This window comes from Neofelis nebulosa, chromosome 15 (genome assembly GCF_028018385.1).
Source record: "Neofelis nebulosa isolate mNeoNeb1 chromosome 15, mNeoNeb1.pri, whole genome shotgun sequence".
Lineage (NCBI taxonomy): Eukaryota > Metazoa > Chordata > Mammalia > Carnivora > Felidae > Neofelis > Neofelis nebulosa.
In genome coordinates this window covers 65,875,648-65,899,525 of record NC_080796.1, presented here as the reverse complement: position 1 = coordinate 65,899,525, position 23,878 = coordinate 65,875,648, and the positions used below count along the sequence as shown (strand labels likewise).

Here is a 23,878-nt window from a genome sequence, read left to right as displayed (position 1 = left end):
TTAAAATAAAAATGTAAATGCTGAGCAAATTACTCAAGTATCACAAGTCCGTCAACACAAAATTACGGTAACCCACGTGACATTGCCAAGTTTATTTTCACGCACATGTTAAAAGAGGTAGGAAATGTGTGATTTTGTAAAGCACACCCTGGAAAACGAGGCACCATTTCTGAATGGGGTTGTATTTCTCAGTACATTTATACAGTACTGGAAACCCACCTCAACTTTCCAAAGGACAGCTTTCTACAGAGCACAGCACAGCCACAACGGGCTCTCCAGCCGAGTCTACCACAGTCCACAACTGCATGGTGCTGGACTGTGCTGAGGAAGGGAGACACAGGCCAACTCCGATCCTACTTTGCCATTCAGTGGCGCTAAGTACCAAGAAACAGAAATAAAAGCCAAACAGATTGAGGAGCGTTGAATATTTAATGAACTCATGTAGCATAAAACAATACAAATGTGTGTCATTTTAAAACTTTACTGTGAAGAATTAGGGTTTTTGCATTGTATTAATGGTAACTGGTTTAATAAGTAAAAATGTTTATCGAAAAACAAAATCCCAATGAAATTATAAGTAAAATTACTTTTATTTTCATAAATAAAAAGGTAACGCATTATACAAACAACACTTTTGTTGGCGGTCATTATCCAGTTTAAACGAAGGACGAAAGTATACGCAACACTTAACACAAAGTTACACCCTCTACAACCTTCATGCAGCTGCTTGACATGTCAACTTCCCAAATTTCCAACGCCACTTCAAAGAAGATATATAATGGGGTATGTTAGTCACAAAGCGTCACTTTTGCTCAGTCAACACAATATTTCTTACTTGCTCATGTCGAAGTTGCCGATTATTGATTTAAAGTAATACCAGTATTTCCTGCGTTTTACAAAAGCGCTGAACATATGACATGTTTTCATTCCATATATGGTAGTATAACCCCCAAGTGTCAATGTGAAAATTTAGCAACTAGGTTAATGAGTACTAGTACCCAAGATAAATCGGTCCTACGAGGCCGAGAATAACAAGCTGGCACAAGTTTAAAGTTTTGTCCATAAATGGCAAACAGCAACCAGACGAGCGATTTTGTAGTGTCACGTAATATACAGTGAAATTTCATTAAAGTATGTTTCTGTAGACAGCAAAATAAAGTTAAAAGTCCAGTTATTACTCCACTTATTCTAGAAACTGCAGTTTCAAATATTAAATGGTATACGGTAGTTATTAGCATTTCCGTATATTAAAAAAAACTCTCACTGATTCTTTGTAGTTTTCAAGAGTGAAAACTACAACTTAAGTAATTCTTTGCACACAATACTGATTCAGACAGGAATAATCTCTTTATTCTTCACCATGAAATGTTTATTCCTATTTCAACACCTTATGCAGATTTCACTTATCTGTCACAGGGCTACCACGTGGAGTCAATGGTTTACCTACATAAGTGTTGAGCAGAGTGCCGGGCACGTAGTAAGCTCTCAATATACACTATTTCTATTAAGTGAACCAATCTGTCATTTGTAAGAGGAAAATTAGCTAACGCCCCAGAAGAATAATCAAAAAAGATAATACTACAGACGTGTGACTTTTGTTAAAGCAGCATGCATCCACTATTTCCCAAGTTTGTGTACACGCTAAACTGTTTCAAATATTACAAGCTGATTTTAAGTTCATACTATATGTTTGCTCTTGTTTTTGCTATGGCCTTTGGCCTAAAGCAATACGATTCTGATAGGATGTGTAAATTAGAAGACCATATAGAAATAACGCACACTGAACTCAGTAACGAAGGCATCTTACCGTAACTTCTGTGACCAAAAAGTAGAGTTAGCAGTGTAATTCAGGACAACCTATCTCGCTTAGGTTTGATGTTTTTTCTTTACATCGTGAAATACCTGACTTCTGCAAAAACGTTTCATTGTGTTCTCTCACATGGGAACATGAAGAGCTGTCACAAAGTTCTGTCCTCGAAGTAAAAAACCCATTAGAAAAAGTACTTGTAAAAATCACTGTAGGTTTATTGAAGCTGAAATAAAGTGCAGGGCTACCAGAACAGAAGTTCTTAAATGGTCTCAAAATACCTATAAACACTGATTTTTTGGAACAAATTATAGCTTCTTACAAATGGAAGGGATTTGAAGAGAACACAACAAGTCTGTGTGACAAAATAATGGTAAGAGGAAGAAAACTGTTAAAAACCAACTCCTGTCATTCTTCTGGTATCAGGTAAGAGGAAGGAAAATAAAACTTTTTATGTGTGAAGACAGAAAAACATACCTGATGCCACGTGATTCTGGCCTATATTAACCTGAAACTTACTACAACCCAGACTTTGAAGAAAAAAAACCCCAACCCCCAAATACGCCCTTCAGGGGCACAGTAAAATCTTTTACATGTTGTCCTGATTAAAAAGGGTTTGGAAACAAAGCATGAAACATCTCTACTCTATTAAAAATCAAGAACAAATAAACTGAAGGCAGATTCCCTCCGAATGTACTAAATCATTCTATGGGCTTCAGAGAAAACCTTTTAAGAAATACGGACTGAAGTCCCAGGGTTTATCTTATCTACTATAGAGAAATTCGTAGTGCACATTTTATCAGTGTATTTTAGGAGATGGAACATCCCGTGTCCTTCTGAGGTCTGGTATCTGGTTCTCTGACAGGCTTCACTGCTTCTTCTGCTTTGGGTTTGGTCTAGGGGGAAAAAGAAATGCAGTTTTAAGTACATAATAAACTAAGATTTGGAAAACAAACACTAGATCTTTTCCACCTTAGACTTTTTATTTATCTTTACTTTTAATTTTTTTTATGTTTATTTTATTTTTGAGAGAGACAGACAGAGACAGAGCGTGAGCAGGGGAGGGGGAGACACAGAATCCAAGGCAGGCTCCAGGCTCTGAGCCAGCAGTACAGAGTCCGACACGGGGCTCGAACTCACGAACCGTGAGATCCTGACCCGAGACATGGTCAGACGCTTGACTGACTGAGCCACCCAGGCGCCCCCACCTTAGGCTTTTTAAAGATGTTGTATTAAATTACCCAACGCTGAAATTAACAAAGCTTTTCCAAATGCTACATATCAATTCAATTTAAGAAGTAATCAGAAAGCAACGCTTCAGTGAAGATGAAAACCTAGGCAGGCAAACATCAAGCTAATGGTGCTTGCACTCTTTCTGAGGACGGAGAAACTGAGTGATGAGTCTATGCATGTGGAACTCGTAAGTGTGAAAATATCTCAGGACAGTAACAGGCTACTTCTTATCGCATTATTTTAGAGGCTGACCAGGATAAAAAGACAGTCATTTTAAGTACTAATGGTTTCAGAATGGGTAGGAAATTATATAAAAACCCAATGTCAAGGAAGGAGCTATGGCTGCAAATTAATTCCCATTCCCTATTTTTCACAGACCCCTCCTCTTCGGGCAGTCAGACCATAAATTTCCCACTTAATCTCATCTTTGATTTAGTACACCAACATGTACTTAGATATAAATGAATAAAAGCAGCCTTATTTTACCCCTGGATGATTTCATGGAACGTTGAAATAAGGTCAAATCTTCAAATAACCTGCAGCAGCTAAATCAAAAACAGTATATTGCTATAGCAATATAAACATGGATAAACCATCCATCCTTAGACTTCTTCTCCCACACTGTTTCTAAAGGAGGCTCTGATAAGTTGTAAAAAGGCAAGATAATGTGTTGAAAACAGCCTCAATTATGTAAGAAATCAGAAGATAATTAAGGCCTAGAGATGGAATCTCTGACACAATTCAACAACACACATCACACCAACACTGCAGTTAGCTAACTTAACATTTAGACAAAGATACATATGTGTATATATCTAGATCTACTTAAGTAGAGAAAAATAACAAAATGCTAACTCTGAATTCTCTTTTTAAACCTCTGTGAACAAACAGAAAAAAGCCAGTCTCGTACACTGTCATCCTTGGGTCTTTTGGTGAGATCAAACGAGGCCAGCGTTTCCGGTGTCCATTGTGCACTTGTCGGAGGGAATTCAAAAGGTACAGGCTCTACGAGACCGTAATTTGCTTTGAGTTCCAGCTGTGGGGCTTCTGTTGGAATTTTTTGAAAGTAACTGCAAAAAGCAATTTAAACAGCAATTCATTCATTCATTAACTACTTGAGCGGCTATTGTGTTCAAGGCCCTGTGCGAGAAAGAGACCATTTAATGATAGGACAGAGAAGATTCTCCTGCCTCATGCGGCGTGCATGAGTAGATGAGACAGTCAGGAAACCTGTCCCCTACAATGCAACGTAACAGAAGCTCTGATGGACATCGCATGCCGTGAGAACATGCTGTCGGGGGAAGAGGGCGGTTCAGGAATGCTTTCCAAAACGGGTGAGGCAAGTTATACTAGGCATATTTGACGAAGTAAAAGGGCTCGGTATGACCAGGTGCGGCATGTTAAGGGGCAGACTGTAAAGAGAAAAAACAGGGACAAGACAGATTCTACCCATCTACATAGATGGTCGTCTGCAGTTTGAACAATGCTGACCTCACAGTGGAAAACTGCTTGACAGGACTAGGCAGGATGGACAGAAAACCCATTTCCCTGCTTTACAGGTGGCTGTGAGCAGGGCGGGATGCCCACGTGAGAGCAGCAGAGAAGCTCCATATAACTCGCAGGGAAGAAACACCAGGGAAATGAAGAAGAGAAAACTGAGACACTGTAAGTGTCTACATTAAAATTGTAACATCTTTTTTTTTTTTTTTCAACATTTTTTATTTATTTTTGGGACAGAGAGAGACAGAGCATGAACGGGGGAGGGGCAGAGAGAGAGGGAGACACAGAATCGGAAACAGGCTCCAGGCTCTGAGCCATCAGCCCAGAGCCTGACGCGGGGCTCGAACTCACGGACCGCGAGATTGTGACCTGGCTGAAGTCGGACGCTTAACCGACTGCGCCACCCAGGCGCCCCGTAACATCTGCTTTTATATGTATCAGAAGCAGGATGAAGTGAGGTCCAACAGGAGGGACCAATTTAAAGAGAAAATTTACCACCAATTTAAAGAGAAAATTCAAGTTGAGTGCAATGTGACACAAAGTGGGGCAGAGACTAACTGGGAGCCTGTGACAACAGTATTGCTATTTAAACGCTGTGACTGTAGATACACACACTAGCATTCGTACTGCCAAAACACCAAGCTGTACTCACATGAACCCATTCTCTCTCTGACACTTCTCTAGGGTGTTTGTCACAAGATTTCCGAGCTTCCGAAAGAACAAGTGTCCTGAGGGTCTGACCGTTGGCCCAGGTCCCTTGGTTTCTCCATATTCTTTGCACAGTACTTCTGCCTTTGCATAAACTGCAGGTGAAAGGGATATAAAATCATCTGCTTATTGTTTATACTAAGGAAGCTTTAAGTCAGAGATGATAGCAACTTTTCTGCTCCTTACCTAGTGTGACAGCGATACCAGTAATAGAGTAAGGGAAGGGGGCTGTTTTCTACATGTTTTCTGGTTTTTGAAACGTTGTTTCTCTCTCTCCAGTTCCTCACTTGAGTTCCCATCCTCTTTCATGAACTCAGCCAAAATCTCTTTTAACTGCCTATTTCTTTCATGATAAAACTTTTGTGTTTAAGAAGGGCGTTAATATTCTGGCAGCAATACTTACATTTTTCTGCTTCTTGGAGAGACCGGATTGCTTCGCCACATTTATCACTAGCCAACAAAGTCTGACCATGATAACAGTAAGCCTGATAAAGAAACAAATTCTTATTCATTCTCTCCCCAAACGATGCCTTCTGCTATCATTGTTTTATAAATGCATCAGATGAAGGGGACCTTCGTCCACTGTTTGAATATCAATGCCATCCCTTACATTTCTTTACTTGAATAAGCTTCCCCCAATCTCTGCTAGTATAAAACAAGTGGGATTATGTCACGCTTTGAACCAAACTAACCTTCTAACCATGGGGTGAGAGGAAAAAGGATTTTAACATATGTATATTTTTATTTTGGAGAGAGAACGTGAGTGGGGGAGAGGAGCAGAGGGATAGAAAGAGAATTCCAATCCCAAGCAGGCTCCGTGCTCAGCGTGGAGCCCAATGCGGGGCTCGATTCAAGGATCCTGGGCTGGGATCATGACCTGAGCCAAAATCAAGAGCTCGATGCTTAACCAACTGAGCCACCCAGACGCCCCGCAAAATTTAGTGTTTGTGCTTTTTTTTTTTTTTTTTAAGATTTATTTATTTATTTAAAAAAAATTTTTTTTTTTTTAACGTTTATTTATTTTTGAGACAGAGAGAGACAGAGCATGAACGGGGGAGGGTCAGAGAGAGAGGGAGACACAGAATTTGAAACAGGCTCCAGGCTCTGAGCTGTCAGCAGAGAGCCTGACGCGGGGCTCGAACTCACGGGCTGCGAGATCATGCCCTGAGCCGAAGTCGGACACTCAACCGACTGAGCCACCCAGGCGCCCCAAGATTTATTTATTTTTGAGTGAGAGCGCAAGCAGGGAAGGGACAGAGAAAGAGGGGGACAGGAGACCTGAAGTGGGCTCTTCCATGACAGCAGCGAGCCCAAGGCGCGGCTAGAACTCACGAACCACGAGGTCATGACCTGAGCCAACATCAGACTCTCAACCAATTGAGCCACCTGGGAGCCCCAAAAGTACTTTTCAATAATGAAATTGGTTTTTAAGATTTGGGCACTGCAGATAAAGGAGGGAAATTACTGTGCTAATGCAGAGGGACAGGGAGGGAGGATTCTAAGGTTAATAATAACTAAACAGGTTTCAAGAGAAAGGTTATTAGCCTGAAAAAGAACATGCTCACTCTAAATGTCTGTATCAAACCCAAGCATTGCACATGGTCCAACACTGTATGCCGGAAAACAGATCCCAAGGTAGAAGAAATAAAAGTATCTACCCGGGTCTGAAAAAGGTGTTTGATTATCTCTCACATGATATTCTAACCAACAAACAAGTAAGTTTGTTTGGTGGGTGGAAGAAACTGGTAAGTAACTTCTGAAAGAGTGCTTATTAAGGTTTCTTCACAGACTGAGAGGATATGTCGTGTGGTATGCCTTAAGATCAGGATCAGTAAATATCTTCTTCAATGTACAAGATGAAAGGAGAGAATTCTCATTAAGTATACAGAAGGTTCCAGCTTAAAAGTGGGTTTGAGGGGCACCTGGGTGCTTCAGTTGGTTAAGCGTCCAATTCTTGGTCTCAGCTCAGGGCATGATCTCATGGTTTGGCTTGGTGCTGACACATGGAGCCTGCTTGGGGTTCTCTCTCTCCCTCTCTCTCTGCCCCTCCCCCACTTATTTTCTCCCTCTCTCTCTCAAGATAAAAAAGTAAACTTTATAAATATAGACATAAATATATATATTTATATATTAATTTTATATTTACATAAACACACATAAATATATAAATAAAATAAATAAACTTTAAAAAGAAGTGGGTTTTAGGGGGCCTGCCTTAGTTGGTTAAGCATTCAACTTTGGTTCAGGTCATGATCTTGCAGTTTGTGAGTTCGAGCCCCGTGTTAGGCTCTGCTGACAGCTCGGAGCCTGGAGCCTGCTTCCGATTCTGTCTCCCTCTCTTTCTGCCCCACCCCTGCTCACACTCTCTCTCTCTCAAAAATAAATAAAAATTAAAGAAATAATAATAAATAATAATAAAAAGTGGGTTTGAATCAAATAGTAATTCCATCACTATAACCCAGTACTACAATTCTCTGTTGTCTCTTTCTACCCACCTCAGCTCACAAGAGTTGCACTGGCTGTCAGTAAACATTGGACAGCTTTCCATTATTTATGCAATGCTAATTTACAAAATGACAGACCTAGCAAGCACGGGGCTAGAAAGACAGTAAATTTACACTGGTTTTCAGGTTATCAGTACTTACATAAGCCGTGTAGAAACACATTTTCAAGTGAAGATATTTTCTCCATTTAGCAGAGTATGCAGGCTCCAAACTGGATAAAGCATGATCTAAAGTTACATTTTAAAAAGCAAAATATAATTTCACCCCGATTCACTAGAAGATTTTTAGTTCATGTGTTCAGATGCTAAAAGCAGAATGCCATTCAAGTCTAAAACTCAAGCATTTACATATTTTCTAAAAAAAACTTTGCTTTAAAGTGATTTTCCCATAACTACACTTTAACTACATAATAAGACTGTTTGAATACCCTGTCACCTCCTTTGATAGTTGTAATGCAACTTAGGCTTAAAATAGTGATAAAAATAGAACTTTAAGAAAAATATAAATTACACTGTTACACTTTTTCCTTTCATTATATAATATAGCAAACTGCATAGTGTGGTAACCCCAGTCAGCAGCAGACACTCTCCTTCCTGGTCCATCACCCCAGGCTGAACCTTCCCTAACATGCACATTCACATCCTGCCAACTTCTCTCTCATCCATTTTTCCTCTGCTCCCTACTTCTCTGTTTTGTCAAAGCTTCTGTCCCTTCCTCCACAGACTACGATCCCTTCTTCCTTAATACTAAGTGGAGTCAGCCTTCACCTCACAAGCCCATTTCTCATCCTGCAATTATAGGGATCTTTTTTTTTTTAACGTTTTTATTTATTTTTGAGACAGAGAGAGACAGAGCATGAACAGGGAGGAGCAGAGAGAGAGGGAGACACAGAATCTGAAACAGGCTCCAGGCTCTGAGCTGTCAGCACAGAGCCCAACGCGGGGCTTGAACTCATGGACCGTGAGATCATGGCCTGAGCCGAAGTCGGACGCTTAACCGACCAAGCCACCCAGGCGCCCCTCTTTTTTTTTTTTTTAACATTTTGTTTATTTTTGAAAGAGTACAAGTGGGGGAGGGGCAGAGACAGGGGGACAGAGAATCCAATACGGGCTCTGTGCTGAGAGCAGTGAGCCTGATGTGGGGCTTGAACTCAGGAACTGTGAGATCATGACCTGAGCTGAAGTTGGAGGCTCAACCAACTGTGTCACCCAGGTGCCCCTATAGAGCTTTTCTAAATTCAAATCCAATCAAAACAGATTTGCTTTATACCTTTTCACAGGTCCCCATGATCTACCAAATAAAAGCCAAACTTCTAAGGCTACAAACCAATTCATGATCTCACACGTGCAAACCTTCCTAACCTTTTCTCCTATCACTCATCCTGTGCCTCAGCTAAGAGCATCTGTTTAAAGGTCCCAGAATGTGCCAAATTCTTTCTTATCTCTGTACATACTATATAGAATGTTCTACTTTTCCCATATGCTGAAGCTTCCTAGCAAACTCAAAACTTCTATTTATATTTCAAAATAAGGCCCAAACACCACCTTCTCATAGAAAGCCTCCTCTAGCATGCCTGGATCCTTGAGGTTTTCATTTCACTGCTGTAGTCACATCTTATCTTATGCTATTATAATGTGGTTACAGGTTTGTTTCCTTCCCTAGATGTGACTCTGTTTATACACTGATCTTTGTATAGCTAGCAACTAGAGTAGTAACCACCCCATAAACAAAAATAAATGCATGTTTCCTGAATAAGTGAATGAAAAGAATAACAGGCTACTGAGAAGACCTGAGTTCTAGTCCTAACTTCCCAGCCTGCTAACAGTTAAATTATAGGTTAGTTATATTAATTCTCTGGAGTTTGGTTTCATGACAACCATAAGGTTATTATAAAGACCCCAAAAAACTTCAAAACTAAAACACCTGTGTAATTATTACATATAACTGGTTAAGAACTGTAACACTGGCTTCTCCATTAACAGTTATGCAGCATATTAACCGTGAACAGCTCTCATTCTTTTGACCAAGATTAATAAAATAATGTAGACATTATTCCAGTTTTGCAAATGAAGAAATAACCTAGAGAATCTTTTTGTTTTGCTTATTCCCTATTAAACCATGAGCTTAATCTGAACATCTAAAGACTAAAAATACAACAAGAGAATTATAAACTCACCAGCTTTTTGATAGAAGTTGGCCGTCTCATATGCCAGTGCAGCAATTAGGCCGGGCGCGTGTTTCAGTTCAATTGCTCGAGCGATTGTTACTGTCACCAAAGCACAGCAAAGTGAACGCATAATTAAGTTCACTTGCATTCATATTAAGTTAACGGTAATGGCAAAAGCCATCCCAACAATCTATTTGGCATTTTAACACAATTTGTCAAGAATTTTAACATGAAAAGTAAGTTACAGAAAGTGCAAACAGAAACAGAAAACACTAATAAGCTTGCTGGTTCTGACACTATTTCTTTAAATCACTAGCTAATTACTAGATCACAAAAAACTACTACTACAAAGTAGCATGTCCAAGGAAAACGAATCCCTCCAGGGCACTGGAATTTGAAAGAAAAACAAAAAGCCTACAAAGTTTCTTTGTTGCTTTTACAGGAGTCTTCATTTATTTCCTGCCACTGAAAGCTGAAGAAAGGCAAGGCAAACAGTGGAAGAGAAAAAGAAATGAGCAAGGGAGATCAGGAAAAGAGGAGCTACATAATTCATCTGTTGCTGTCAGAAATGGCATGAAATTAAAATCCTTCTTAAAAGATCCATTAAACTGCAAGGCCTTTTCCTATAAACCATGCATGAAGGCAAATGGTGACAGTGAAATTATTCCTCACTAGAAATTTCTCAAGATGTGAAACTCAAATTCAGCTAATTCTGATTAAAAAAAAGAATTAGATGCCAGTAGAGATTTCTTCAAAAAAAAAAAAAAAAAACAAAAAAACAAAATCTTACAATATTTAGGATACCTTCTTGAGCTTCTGCCTGACACTGGACAACATAAGCTTCCAGGAGCCGTGCCTCTAAATCCCTCCCCTTCTCTACAGGTGTAATGAGCTTTGGGATATGACTTTCCTGAGAGAGAAAGAGAAACAAAAATAAAGAAGCCAAGTTTTATTTTAACCCAATTGTTACAGATAAACAAAATGGAAGTTATTAGACATTCAATTTGGGGATTTATCAGAAACTCAGGGGGTATCTGGCTGGCTCAGTCAGTAGAGCATGCGATCCCTGATCTCGGGGTTATGAGTTCAAGCGCCACAGTGTTTAAAATAAAAGTCTTAAAGGGGGAAAAAAAAAAAAAAAGAAAAATTCCGGACAGCAAAATTGTGTAAAGAGGAGCGATATTAAGCTTATAGAGAATAAAAGTTCCTGTATACTAAAACTTAGAGCTTCTCATAAACTTCTGCAAACTTTGGGCCAAAATACATAGCTTAGATATGCAGGTCGTATTTTCATCTTAGAAAATGTTTAACTGAAACAGTAACCAAAGTTCTCTTTTGCATGATGGCTAGAATTATTCACTCATTAATAATAGCAGAGTCTAAAGAAGTCTATAATTTAATAGATAACTCAGGATCACAGGTTTTTAATTACTGTAAAGACATTTTTTTTTTAATTTTTTTTTTTCAACGTTTTTTATTTATTTCTGGGACAGAGAGAGACAGAGCATGAATGGGGGAGGGGCAGAGAGAGAGGGAGACACAGAATCGGAAACAGGCTCCAGGCTCTGAGCCATCAGCCCAGAGCCTGACGCGGGGCTTGAACTCACGGACCGCGAGATCGTGACCTGGCTGAAGTCGGACGCTCAACCGACTGCGCCACCCAGGCGCCCCAAGACATTTTTTTTTAATGTTTATTTATTTTGAGAGAGCATGAGCTGGGGGGAGGGGGGAGGGAGACGGGGGAGGGAGGGGGGAGGGAGAGGGAGGGAGGGAGAGGGAGAGGGAGGGAGGGAGGGAGGGGGGCAGAGAGAGAGAGAGAGAGAGAGAGAGAGAGAGAGAGAGAGAGAGAATGAATCCCAAGCAAGCTCTGCACTGTGTAGACGCAATGCTCAATCTCACAACCAAGAGAGAAATCAACATCTGGGTGCTTAACCAACTGAGCCACCCAGGCGCCCCCTGCATCCTATTTTATCATTAGAGAGCCCATCACTGGCCTCTGGAAGGCGTTCAGTAAATATCAGTTTAATTAGAATGAAGTGGGGGTAATCCTGGTTACTAAATACATTAGTCTTTTCTCTAATTTCCATCACAGCTCCAGGCAATTTAATATAATGAGTGCAGGCTGACTGCCCTTGAACATTTTCACTGAGATACAGAGAATACATTCAGAAGTTCAGTTTTGCAGGACCATGACTATCCCGGCAACTGCTGCACCCAGATGGTAAGAACCATCATGTGTGTACTTTGTTTTCTCCTGTCTTTTCCAAAGAGACAGGTGATTACAGCTTGAGTTTTCCAATCGTAAAAGTCACTGATAGGGTGTGTGACTAGCTCAGTCAAAAGAACATGTGACTCTAGCAAGAGAGAGCACAAGCGAGGGAGACAGAGAGAAAGAAAGCGGCTCATGCAGGCTCCATGTCCAATGCAAAGCTCGACGCAGGGCTCAATCCCAGTACACGGTGATCACAACCTGAACCAAAATCAAGAGTCAGACACTCCACCAACTGAACCACCCAGATGCCCTGAGCATGTGACTCTTGATCTTGCGGTCCTGAGTTCAAGCCCCACGTTGGGTACTGAGATTACTCAAACAAAAACTTTAAAAAATAAAAATAAAAAACAAAATTCACTGATGACTCTCTGAAATGAAGACATGTGAGATTCTGTAACTGGCTGCACTCATCAACAAAGTACTTAACGTAAGAAAAACAGGACATACAGTAGATTCTTTTTACATAGTGAAATAATTCTTTCCTCCAGCCCCCAAAGGAAGAAAATTTAATCAAGAATTAAAGCATGAGGAATACATTTTACTGTCATATTACTTTACCTTTAAATGTTTAAAAATCCCCGCTGCAATTTTTAGGCTTCGATGGACTTCTTTTGCTTCATCTTCGGTTATGCTTAAAGACAGTGATTACGTCAGTTAGAGGATGAATCCTGTTTCTTGTATTAAAACCAACAACTAGTGAATTATCATAAAACCAAATTAGTCATTTGTTTTTCACCACTAGTCTCCCTTTTAAAAAATCTGATTTGACAATTAAAAAAGGAACAAATGCACGTGAAAAATATCCAGAGAAGATACTACAAATTAAAAAAAAGAAAGACTCTATCTATAGGTCTAGTTTTTCCTTCCAGATAATGTTCTGTGCATTAAACAAGTTCAAAATATTCTACACTTGGTGCATGCACACACTTAAAAAAACGCACACACACAATATTCACTATTCTGCTCATTTTAATCATCTAAATTACTTTAGACATAATTTTACGACAGCACGTACAATTCAACTTTATTTCTTAAGATTTTATTTTTAAGTAATGTCTACACCCAACATGGGATTCTAATGCACAGCCCTGAGATCAAAAGTCACGTGCTCTACTGACTAAGCCAACCACGCGCCCTGACAATTCAACTTTATTTTGAAATAGCTGCATATTATACACATGTTCACATGTACCACAGCTCATAGTTGCCAGTTTCATATTGCTGACATCCACTTCTATTATAAAAACTGCATCTTACTTCATGTCACAATTCTTTAATCCTTCAAAACATTTTTCACATACTTATCTTTGTATTTCTTTTTCTGGGAGCTGCCTGTTCATGTCTTCACTTATTTTCAATTGATTTGTTGATCCTTTCCTTTCCTCTTTATTTTCCGTTACAAAAACAATTTGTCACATGCATTACGATTTTTTTGACCATCTGTCATTTGTTTTTAACTTTATTTATGGTACTTTTATGCAGTCCAATATTCAATTTTTTCCTTTTCTTGGTATAGGGTTTCATTTAGATAAGACCTCTGACAAGATTAATTTTTCTTTCCAACACTGGGCTCCATAATTCTGACACTTAAAACACTAACATTATGAGGCAACCTTGCAGTGAACAGAAGTGGTACTTTTTATCAGTAGCTTAGACTTTTTAATAATGAAACTCCATATACTTGAAAAAATAACACATATGCATATAACCCTCCCCTTTAGACTTACTTTTCTTTTCCAGCCAGTCTTGAAGCATATTTGGTATACCATAAAGCTACATTAAATCCCATGGATATTAATTCAAAAACAGCATCCTGCTGGGCACTAGAATTATAAACATGTTCATTAACTTGTCAATTACTGACACATCTCTATATGAAGCCTATTGTACGTTGAACTCAAAATTATAAAAACTATATGCTAATTGGAAAAATGAAGAAAACAGTCCTTATGATTAATGACTAAAAACAATAGCCCACTATGTACTTCATGATAGTAAACATGTGAATAGTAGGTTCTCAAAGGTTACTGTACACAGAGTAGTTTTAAAAATATAAATTTGGGGGACTTAACTCCAGAGAATCAGAAAGTCTGAGAGGGGCCCAGAATCTACACTTTCAGTAAGTAACCAGTTGACTCTGGAGGGGGTGGTTCTTATACCACATTTTTAAAAAAATGGAATTCAGAGGAGACACTGCTTCAGGCTAGAATGATTCAAGAAGGTTTCACGGTATAGACAGTCTCTGAATTGTGCCTTGAAAGATGGTGGGAAGGGAAGCAGAAGGACATCCCAGGTGAGGGGATGATGCTATTAAAGGCACAAGAAGGATCAACATTTTTCTGAGAGCAGTGAGCCACCTAGCATGATGGAGCACATGCTTTGTAAAAAGAAATCAAAGAGCAGGTCAAAAAGCCAAACAGAAGTGAAACTGGTAAAGACACTGAATGCCAAGCCTATCAGTACATGCACCACAAAGAAAAAGGTCTTAAAAACAAGCATATTCCTTCAGATTCTACTACTAAATATGACACAAAGAAGACGACAAGGGCTTACTAAAGCAAATAAGGTAATGCCAATTTTTTAAATCACTATTGTTCTGAAAAGACCCTGGAAATTCTTCATCTGTCTCAAATGATGAAAACAGAAGTAATACCCTTATTTTATACACATAATACTAACATACAGAAAAATGAGCCAAAAAGAAACTAGAATTGTGATTCCACTTTGTTATTTTCTATTTAACTGTTGCCACCATCATTAAAGGAACAGAGAAAGGGAAGTTTTTTAGATTAAAAAAAAGGGGGGGTGTTATAAAACATTAGTCATTCAAAAATAACTTGTGATATCCTGTTTAACATAACATACAAAATATTGACACTTTTTTTTTTAATGGAATGTTTCACAAATTCGTGTGTCATCCTTGAGCAAGGGCCATGCTGATCTCTGTACTGTTCCAATTTCAGTATATGTGCTGAAGTGAGCACTAAACAAAATTTATAATTTTCTTTTAATTTTTTTTTTTTAACGTTTATTTATTTTTGAGACAGAGAGAGACAGAGCATGAACGGGGGAGGGGCAGAGAGAGAGGGAGACAGAATTGGAAGCAGGCTCCAGGCTCTGAGCCATCAGCCCAGAGCCCGACGCGGGGCTCGAACTCACGGACCGCGAGATCGTGACCCAGGCCGAAGTCGGACGCTTAACCGACTGAGCCACCCAGGTGCCCCGATTTTCTTTTTTTTAAAGTAAGCTCTAGGCCCAACGTGGGGCTTGAATTCATGACCCCAAGATCAAGAGTTGCACGCTCTACCAAATGAGCCAGCCAGCTCCCCCGCTCCATGAACTCTTAAAACCGTTTTACCCCACTGAAAAAAAATTTAATGCATAGTTTAAAACCTTATTCTTTTCAGCATTCAGAACATTCAAATGAATTACATCTGGCGATCTAGTAGGCATATCTAATTTATTAGTTTACCTTTAAATAATAAGAGAGGTGCACCTGGGTGGCTCAGTTGCTTAAGCATCCAACTCTTGATTTTGGCTCAGGTCATGATCTGATGTGAAGAAGCAGGCATTCACACAGTACAAGACCTGACACAGCGCCTGAGTCCACACTCCTGCCACTGCCATGGCTGCCCTGGGCCTCTCAGCAATCTCCATTTCCTTCCCTTCTGCCTTTATACAGTTTTCTACAGCAAACTGAGATCAAGATAATATGGCCACTTAAACAACACAATGGTGCTTAAAAAAAAAAAAAAAAAAAAAAAAAAGTTCAATAAAAATTTAGCACCATTATGATCTGGTTCCTGTTATAACTAGATCTGTTCTGATTAGTTTCAAGAGTGTGATGAGAAAGTTTTGAGAGGAAATTTTTTAAAAGAGAAGAAACAGTGAAGAAAAATTAGGAAAAAAATAAAACTATGACTCAAAAGGGTATGGAGCTGGGGTAGAACCCGCGACAAAAAGAAAGAGATTGACCAAAGGTATCTGAAGTACCCATCAGAAAAGAAAACTAGATAAAAATCAAAATTCTGCTCTGCTTAAAGGTAGGCAAAAGATTCGGATTCCAAATTCCCAAACCATTCTTTGCATATTATTAATACAGCTAAGACTGTTGAATTCTGGGTAATATTTGTATGGATTGTCTCACAGATTTGATCCAGGAGAAATAATTTAGATTTTTACTCAATTGAGTATATTAAGAGTTCAGGTCAAACGTTTTTAACCAGCTTCCCGATAGGAGAAAATGCTGATCAGATCTATGTTCTATTTCTTCAGATACAGAGGCAATGGGTTAACCACTGGCCAAATAGTTACAAAAATGGCTTCCATTTAGTACTGTCCGCACTACCTACCTTGGAACCTGTCCTTGTAATGTATCAGTCCACTTGAAATTTTGAATATATCGTAACTTGCTTTCTTGGGTAGATTCATCCAAGGAATTTATGAAACCTATAAAAAGGTACAGCCTTTTAGTTTTAGAAGGAATATCAGGTATTCTGTTTAGAAACTTTTTTCAGATAATGACTTTTCCAGATACCTGTAGAAAAGACCTTGCCACCCCTCCCTTTTTAGATCTCACATCTCCTTCTAAGGTAACATAATATGAAATATGTACACATTTACTTTTCAAAACATTAGAAAGACCAATACTGCCCTTACATTCTCATGTTTCTGAAACTCAAATATACCAAAGAATACAGACTAGAAGACTAGACTATTCAGATTTGTAAAGTCTAAGAATTAAATGTGAACTTCCGCATAGTTGTTTTTCAAAAACTTTGAAGTTCCTATAAATAACTAACCTTGTAAAAGTGAAAAATAGGAATCTGCTGCGTTCTTCATCATTTCTGGATTACAGCTCAAATCAGTGAAGAGTTCAAGCAGTCGTGCTCTGGATGATCTCAAGTCACTTATGAGAGACAGAAAGAGTAAATTAAGTCATGAATTATGATGAATCTATGTTAAAGTGAATTAAAAGTTTCAATGGTAAAAGCTTTAAAATACCACACACACACACACACACACACACACACACACACACCCACCCTCCTCTAAGGTATGACTAAGAGTACACAGGAATGAATTTAATTAGTACTAACACTGGGGGTAAGTGAAATTTCTGGTAACAATTGTTTTAAAAGTTGTACTAAAATAAACTCAGTCCAATCCACGGGGCAAGTCATATATACAATTATGTAATAAAAATATACATTTTATATTTTAAAAAACATCAAAAGGGGCGCCTGGGTGGCTCAGTCGGGTGATCGTCCGACTTCGGCTCAGGTCATGATCTCGCGGTCTGTGAGTTCGAGCCCCGCGTCGGGCTCTGTGCTGACGGCTCAGAGCCTGGAGCCTGCTTCGGATTCTGTGTCTCCCTCTCTCTCTGACCCTCCCCTGCTCATGCTCTTTCTCTCTCTCTCTGTCAAAAATAAATAAAACATTAAAAAACATCAAAAAACACCGCCTGGGTGGCTCAGTTGGTTAAGTATCCGACTTCAGCTCAGGTCACGATCTTGTGGTTCTTGAGTTCAAGCCCCCTATCAGGCTATGTGATGACAGCTCGGAGCCTGGAGCCTGCTTCAGATTGTGTCTCCCTCTCTGCCCCTTCCCACTCTCACTCTGTCTCTCTCAAAAATAAATAAACGTTAAAAAAAAATTTAAAAACATCAAATAAACACAGGCATTTAAGATGGGAGAAAGGAATCAAGAATTAGTAAATTAAATAGACCAGTTCACAATGCAAGTGTTTTGAAAAATAGAAATTTAACAATGTTTACGCAATTCTAGTATCTCCTTACGTTTCAAAACTAGACATGATCTCAATATACTTTAAGTAGGAAACCCTGTTTTTATTTCTTTTAAAGGACGATTTCTTTAAAAGTTTATTTATTTAACTTTGGGCAGGGGGGGTGGGGGGAGCAGAGAGAGGGAGAAAGAGAATCCTAAGCAAGCTTCACACTCAGCATGGTGTCCAATGCAGGGCTTGATCTCACAACTGCAAGATCATGACCTGAGCTGGTATCAGAAGCCACCCAGGCGCCCCAAGTAGGAAACTCTACTTTTGAATTGCATTCTAGGGGCACCTGGGTGGTTCAGTAGGTTAAGCGCCCAACTCTTGGTTTCGGCTCAGGTCATGATCTCTCACAGTTCATGGGTTCAAGCTCCACGCCATTTCCTTCTTGAAATCTCTTCTCCCTTTATTCTACTAACACAAAATATTCCAGGATTTCCTCTTATCTCTAGAAGTGCCTTCTACTTTTTTTTTTTTTACATGTCCCCCCGCCCTCCCCCTTTTTTTTAAAGTGCTTATTTATTTTGAAAGAGACAGCCCAAGTGGGGAAGGGGCAGAGAAAGCGGGAGAGAGAATCCCAGGCAGATTCTGCACAGCCAGCGCAGAGCCCAACACGGGGCTCGAACCCACAAAACCCTGAACTGAAACCAAGAGTAGGAAGCTTAACCGACTGAGCCACCCATGCGCCCCGGACATGTCCCCTTTCTATTCCCACCTTCAACAATGTTTAGTCTTTGGCTTTTTGCTTTTCTCTCTGAGGTCTTAACTTTGTATCCGATTGGCGATCTACATCCACCAGATGCAGCTTGGTCAGGTTCCAGTTCCACATCTGATTTCAGAAGGTAACTTGCTTAGTGAGGCTTCAGAAATCGTATTAAAGGGACAATGACCGAAGACATTTGTATATAAATGACTAATGAAAGACTACACTTAAATTGTAAGCACTGAGAGACGAGGGACTGTATGTCCAGAACTTAAAAGGTGCCTAGGATAAAGCACGTACTCAAGGTTCTCTGTTGAGTGAAAGAATACTAACATTTAAAATATTTTAAGATTTACAAGAGGTATGATGTAGCAGTGATGTTTAGAGGACAGTGCAGACTTGATCGTAAATGGTCTAGATGGAATGTTTACTCTTTGGTATCAGCTCCATGAAGGCTTATTCCAAGAAAGCATATACCAACAACTATATACAACTAACGAGAGATGGGATGGTCTACCTTACTAATGTGTCATTGTTGAGTTATTTAACTAGAAGCTAGGCAGGAGTAATTCCCAGACTAGGGGGGAAAAAAGAATTTTTAAGGCCTAGACTCAAATAGTTTGCTAGCTATTTCCAAGCAGGCACTCAATCATCATTTGCAACCCAGCTGAGTAAAGTTACGTTCACTTTAAAATTATAGAATTTCAGAAAAATGTACCTTATAAACATCTAACTTAGGCTGTTCATTTTACAGATGAATAATCAGACCCAAAGAAGTTAAGAGACTCATGCTACAGGTAAAACAGGTAAGCTGGGACCAGACTCTGGGAGTCTAGGATCAGGGGTTGGCAAACTACAGCCTCTAACTTGTTTCTGTACTGCCCACCACTTGTGTTTGCAAAAATCAACAAAGAATATGCAACAGGGGAGCCTGGGTGGCTCAGTTGGTAGAGTATGCGATTCTTGATCTCGGGGTCATGAGTTCGAGCCCCACCTTGGGTGGAGAGGTTACTTAAGAAAAAAAATAAAAAACAAAAAGATTTTAAAAAGAATATGCAACAGCAGCTATATATGACCCCACAAAACCTAAAATGTTTACTATTTAGCTCTTGACAGAAAAAGTTTGATGACCTCTGATCTAGACTAATAAGCCAGTTTTCCCACCTTGTGCTCCAATTACTTTCCAGAAAAAGCAGCAACACTCTCAACTTTCCATTACTGGTGCCATCAAGGTCTTGATCGTCTAGGTTCTGTGTTTCATACAGACAGAATCCTTTTCAACTTCCCAGAGCAAATCAGATACCTGGCCAGTTTACTCCTCCTTTGAAGTATCTTTCGCATCTCTTTCTTTTGTTCCAAACCGCTCTACTCACTATCCCTAGAATAAAAGTGTTCCTGACAGAAATGCTTTTCTCTTGTCCCTTCTCACAATCTAAATCAAGTATCAGCAAACCTTTTCTATAATGTTTTGTGGGTCATAAAGTCTCTGCTGATATTACCACTCTGCTGTTGTAGAGGAAAGCAGCCAAATGCAGCCAGAATAATATGTAAATAAATGGGGCGAGGGGACATGGCTCTGTTCCAATAAAACTTTATTTATAAAACAGGCAGTGGGACAAACCTACAGGACAGTTTGCCAACCCATGAACTGGCATATGATTTATTTAAACCCCAACTCAAGCCCTTTCTCCTATAGGAACACCCCAAAGCCCATTCTAGGTCATCAGGATCTCTCCCTGATCAGAACTCCATGAATCTACTATCTGGCTAATTAACCAGATAGCTAATTAATCTACTACTGGCTAATTAACATCTATATATATTAACATCAACTTTGTGGAGTCTCTTGTACTTCTGTAACATGTAGCTTAACTCCTTCATTGTGATTGGTTTAGCCTCTCTGGGATTCACTGATCTAAAATTACGGACCGCAGCTTAGATGACTGCCAAAGTTTAAATAATCTGTGATTTAAGTCTTCACACATCGTTTATAAGTTTAGAAGTTGTCTACAGACAGGGACAATGTATTACATATTTCTGTATTGCCCGTTCAATACAGAACCTAAAAAAGTACCTTGTATCCAAAAGTGGCTCAATCAGTAGTCATTGAGATTAACTAAAACTAACCTGCATATTTTTGAAGCTGGAGGGCCAGCAGCTACACCATAGTAGTTAAAAGCAACAGGAGCTGTGGCTTTTAATGGGTTCCTATGAAACCAATGTGTCATTTTCTCCAGATGTTTCCTATAAACAAAAAAGGAAGTATATAAAAATTAAACATAAAACATTTAATAACGTAAACAGTATAAAAATAATTAAAGGTTTACTAAAAACATACATATATATTTTTAAAGTGTATATATATATATATATATATGAAGCATACGCATATATAAATAAAATGCTTTATTGACATGAGTGAATCTTGTTGTAATGTCTATTTATTGTACTCTATATTTTAGAGAGAGAGACTGCATGCAAGTGGGGGTAGTGGGAGAGACTCTTAAGCAGGCTTCGGGCTTAGCATGGAGCCCAATGCGGGGCTCGATCCCCCGACCCTGGGATCCTGAGCCAAAATCGAGAGTGGGACACTCAATCAACTGAGCCACCCAGGCGCCCCCTATTTATTGTAGTCTATGTTTAGATCAGGCCTGTAAAAACTTAGCACTTGGAAATTTGTCCACAGATAACGGCCAATGTTAAATATACTGGAGCAGTAATGTTTAAATTTTAATGTGCTTTATAAAAGTCACCTTAGCATGGGGAGAAGGTGGGTCTTGTTAAAATGTTGATTCTAATTCAACAGTCTAGGGTAGGACCTGAGATGCCAATGCTACTGGTCCCCAGACCACCCTTTTGAATAGCAAAATACTGGAATGTGGTTGGATAGCTGCAAGTAAGGAGGTCACAGGACGAGACCGTAATTTACAAAACAGGTATAAATAATGACCTTTATTTTTATTTAGACTGCTAAGGTTACTTAAAGTAAATAGGTTTTAAATGAACTATTTCCAACACAGTACTGCTTATGCCAATTAATTAGTTACAGCACATGTCTCTATGATAAATACCCTTTCCGTGAAATAGCTAATAAGCATCTGTATTTTCATTAAAAAAGAAAACCCACAATACTCTATCAATAACTTCCATTCTATAAAACCCAAAATATTTGAAAAACTACCTAAGTAAAATGCCAACTTAAAAAAATGAGGTTCCAGGGCACCTGGGTGGCTCAGCCGGTTAAGCATCTGACATCAGCTTAGGGAATAAACTCGTTGTTCATGGGTTGGAGCCCTGCATCAGGCTCTGTGCTGATGGCTCAGAACCTGGAGCCTGCTTCAGATTCTGTGTCTCCCTCTCACTCTCTGCACCTCCCCCGCTCATGCTCTGTCTTGCTCTCTCTCAAAAATAAAATAAAACATTAAAAAAAATTAAGTTTCACTCCTTTTTGGTAAAAAAACAAAAACAAAAACAAAAAAAACAAGAACAAACAAAAAACAGTACGTCAGTGGCCTAAAAGTCCTTGGGTAGATAATGCAAATACAGAAGGCCTAACTGAACACTTAAATGTGGCGATTAGATTACCGGAACCAACAGACAAGAAATTCTGATAAGGTGTAATTAACTGCAAGACACTATACAATGTTGTTGGTTGACTTTTCTTACTAGGGAAAAATTTCCGTGGGCTGAACAGTATTATGAAATACCTCCTTGAGCACCTCCCTTAAAATATTTACCTATTCACGACAAAACCAGATATTCAGTGCATTGTATGCTCAATGAAAAACTGAGCACGTTCCCTTGCTCAAAACATTTAACGAGCTCCTTTAAAAATGTATATAAAACCCTCTAAACAATAGCCCCATATACCAACTTTACAAGTAAATGAATACAGCATGTACGTGCATGTAAATCAAGCTTTCTGGAGGCAAAGGCACACAATACACTTGATTTTGTGGCAGCAAATTGTTGTAATACTCTTTTCAGGCGGCCTTCCACTGCCTGGATGAAAATGTCTGTAGTTCTGTGTATCTTTACTTCAGGAACGAAGAGGGTAAGTACTGTATTCTCGGCCCGGCCCCATGTTGCCCCTTTGGAGACCTGCCATTCCTGTTTTCAGGAACTCGGAGGGTGGATAGCACAGGGACACGCCCACCCGCAGGTGCAAGGGTACTCTCAGAGCCACCAGCAAAACGGCCGGTTAGACGCTGCCGCTGCCACCGCCACCGCCTTGGGTCACTGGAAGGGGACCCCCACTCGCGAGGCCCGGGCCCCCAGAGGAACCTACCTGAGCACCGCCCGCGAGCTCGGAGCGCCCACTTCCTGTTTACCACCCAGCCTCTTCCTCCCCAGCCCGTCCCGTAGAGGCTTGCGGCGACCTTGCGCAGGCGCCAACCCTCGGAGTCCCTCATCGGAACAGGCATTTTTGTGGAAAGCCGATGCTCTCCACCCGGGACAGGCGGGCGGACCACAGCGGAACAAGAGCCCATTTAGTGTGTAAGGTCCTCGGTTGCCAGTGGAGACGCGGGCAAAGGGATTCGGCGATACTGTCGAATACGAATACGATTGATTCGCAGAGCCAACATTCATTTTCTCCCTTTCAGTTGTTTCAAGGCAGTAGAAGACTTTTTTAGATCCCTATCCGGGAGTCTATGGAGACTGCAAAACGCGTGTAAAGGGCGGGGAGGTGACCCTATCGCTTGGGACTCCAGGTTAACGCCAGGGGTAGGGGTATTTCTGGGAAACGCCCATTCTCATGACAAACTTACTGGATTCGTCGGGAGTCTGTGCAGCAGTCCTCCTGATGGAAGAAAGGCAATGTCCGAGTCCGAAAACGAGACAGAGGGAGGCGGGGAGCTGAGGCTGCCGAACCAGGCCTGCGCAGAGCCGGAGTCACGTGGCCCGGGCCGCCATGACAGCTACCGAGGCGGCAGTGCTCGCCGCTTAGGGGCGGAGGCGCCGCGTGTCGCGGCCCCCTCAGAACTCTCCGTTCCTCAGCTCCGTCCTAGCTGCTCTTCCCCACTCTTTCCTCATGAGTTGCAGTTCTCTTCTCCCGAGAGGAAGAGAGGAGGCGGCCGGGCCTCGAAACCCGAGGAAGAAGGCCGCAATAGCGATGCCGGCCCTCGGGGGAGCGGGGCGGCCTCAACCTAACGCGGGGCGGGGCCTCGGGGGCGGCGCCTCGGCGGGGCGGCC

At 40.3% G+C, this 23,878-nt stretch overlaps 1 protein-coding gene, 1 long non-coding RNA gene and 1 pseudogene across 3 annotated transcripts; 1 reads left to right on the top strand and 2 right to left on the bottom strand.

The window, feature by feature from the left end:
- Positions 1 to 571: 571 nt before the first annotated feature.
- BROX (BRO1 domain and CAAX motif containing) lies at positions 572 to 23,817 on the bottom strand. 2 transcript variants are annotated; one of them, XM_058700537.1, is made up of 13 exons: positions 23,455 to 23,817; positions 20,813 to 20,929; positions 16,994 to 17,100; positions 16,544 to 16,640; positions 13,919 to 14,014; positions 12,750 to 12,822; positions 10,724 to 10,829; positions 9,929 to 10,018; positions 7,894 to 7,979; positions 5,652 to 5,733; positions 5,193 to 5,343; positions 3,951 to 4,110; positions 572 to 2,703 (listed from the first exon to the last, which is right to left on the bottom strand). In XM_058700537.1, the coding sequence occupies exons 2-13, from the start codon at positions 20,911 to 20,913 to the stop codon at positions 2,617 to 2,619; spliced, it is 1,236 nt and encodes a 411-aa protein (XP_058556520.1). In that variant the 5' UTR covers positions 20,914 to 20,929; positions 23,455 to 23,817; the 3' UTR covers positions 572 to 2,616. The 2 variants fall into 2 exon arrangements, with proteins under 2 accessions (XP_058556520.1, XP_058556519.1); XM_058700536.1 differs by lacking the exon at positions 23,455 to 23,817 and adding an exon at positions 22,974 to 23,049.
- On the top strand, positions 4,109 to 10,518 carry LOC131495524 (uncharacterized). The gene is made up of 2 exons (XR_009253998.1): positions 4,109 to 4,705; positions 10,362 to 10,518. It is a non-coding gene; the product is annotated as an uncharacterized LOC131495524 (long non-coding RNA).
- Positions 15,075 to 15,175, bottom strand: LOC131496712 (U6 spliceosomal RNA; annotated as a pseudogene).
- Positions 23,818 to 23,878: the final 61 nt, after the last annotated feature.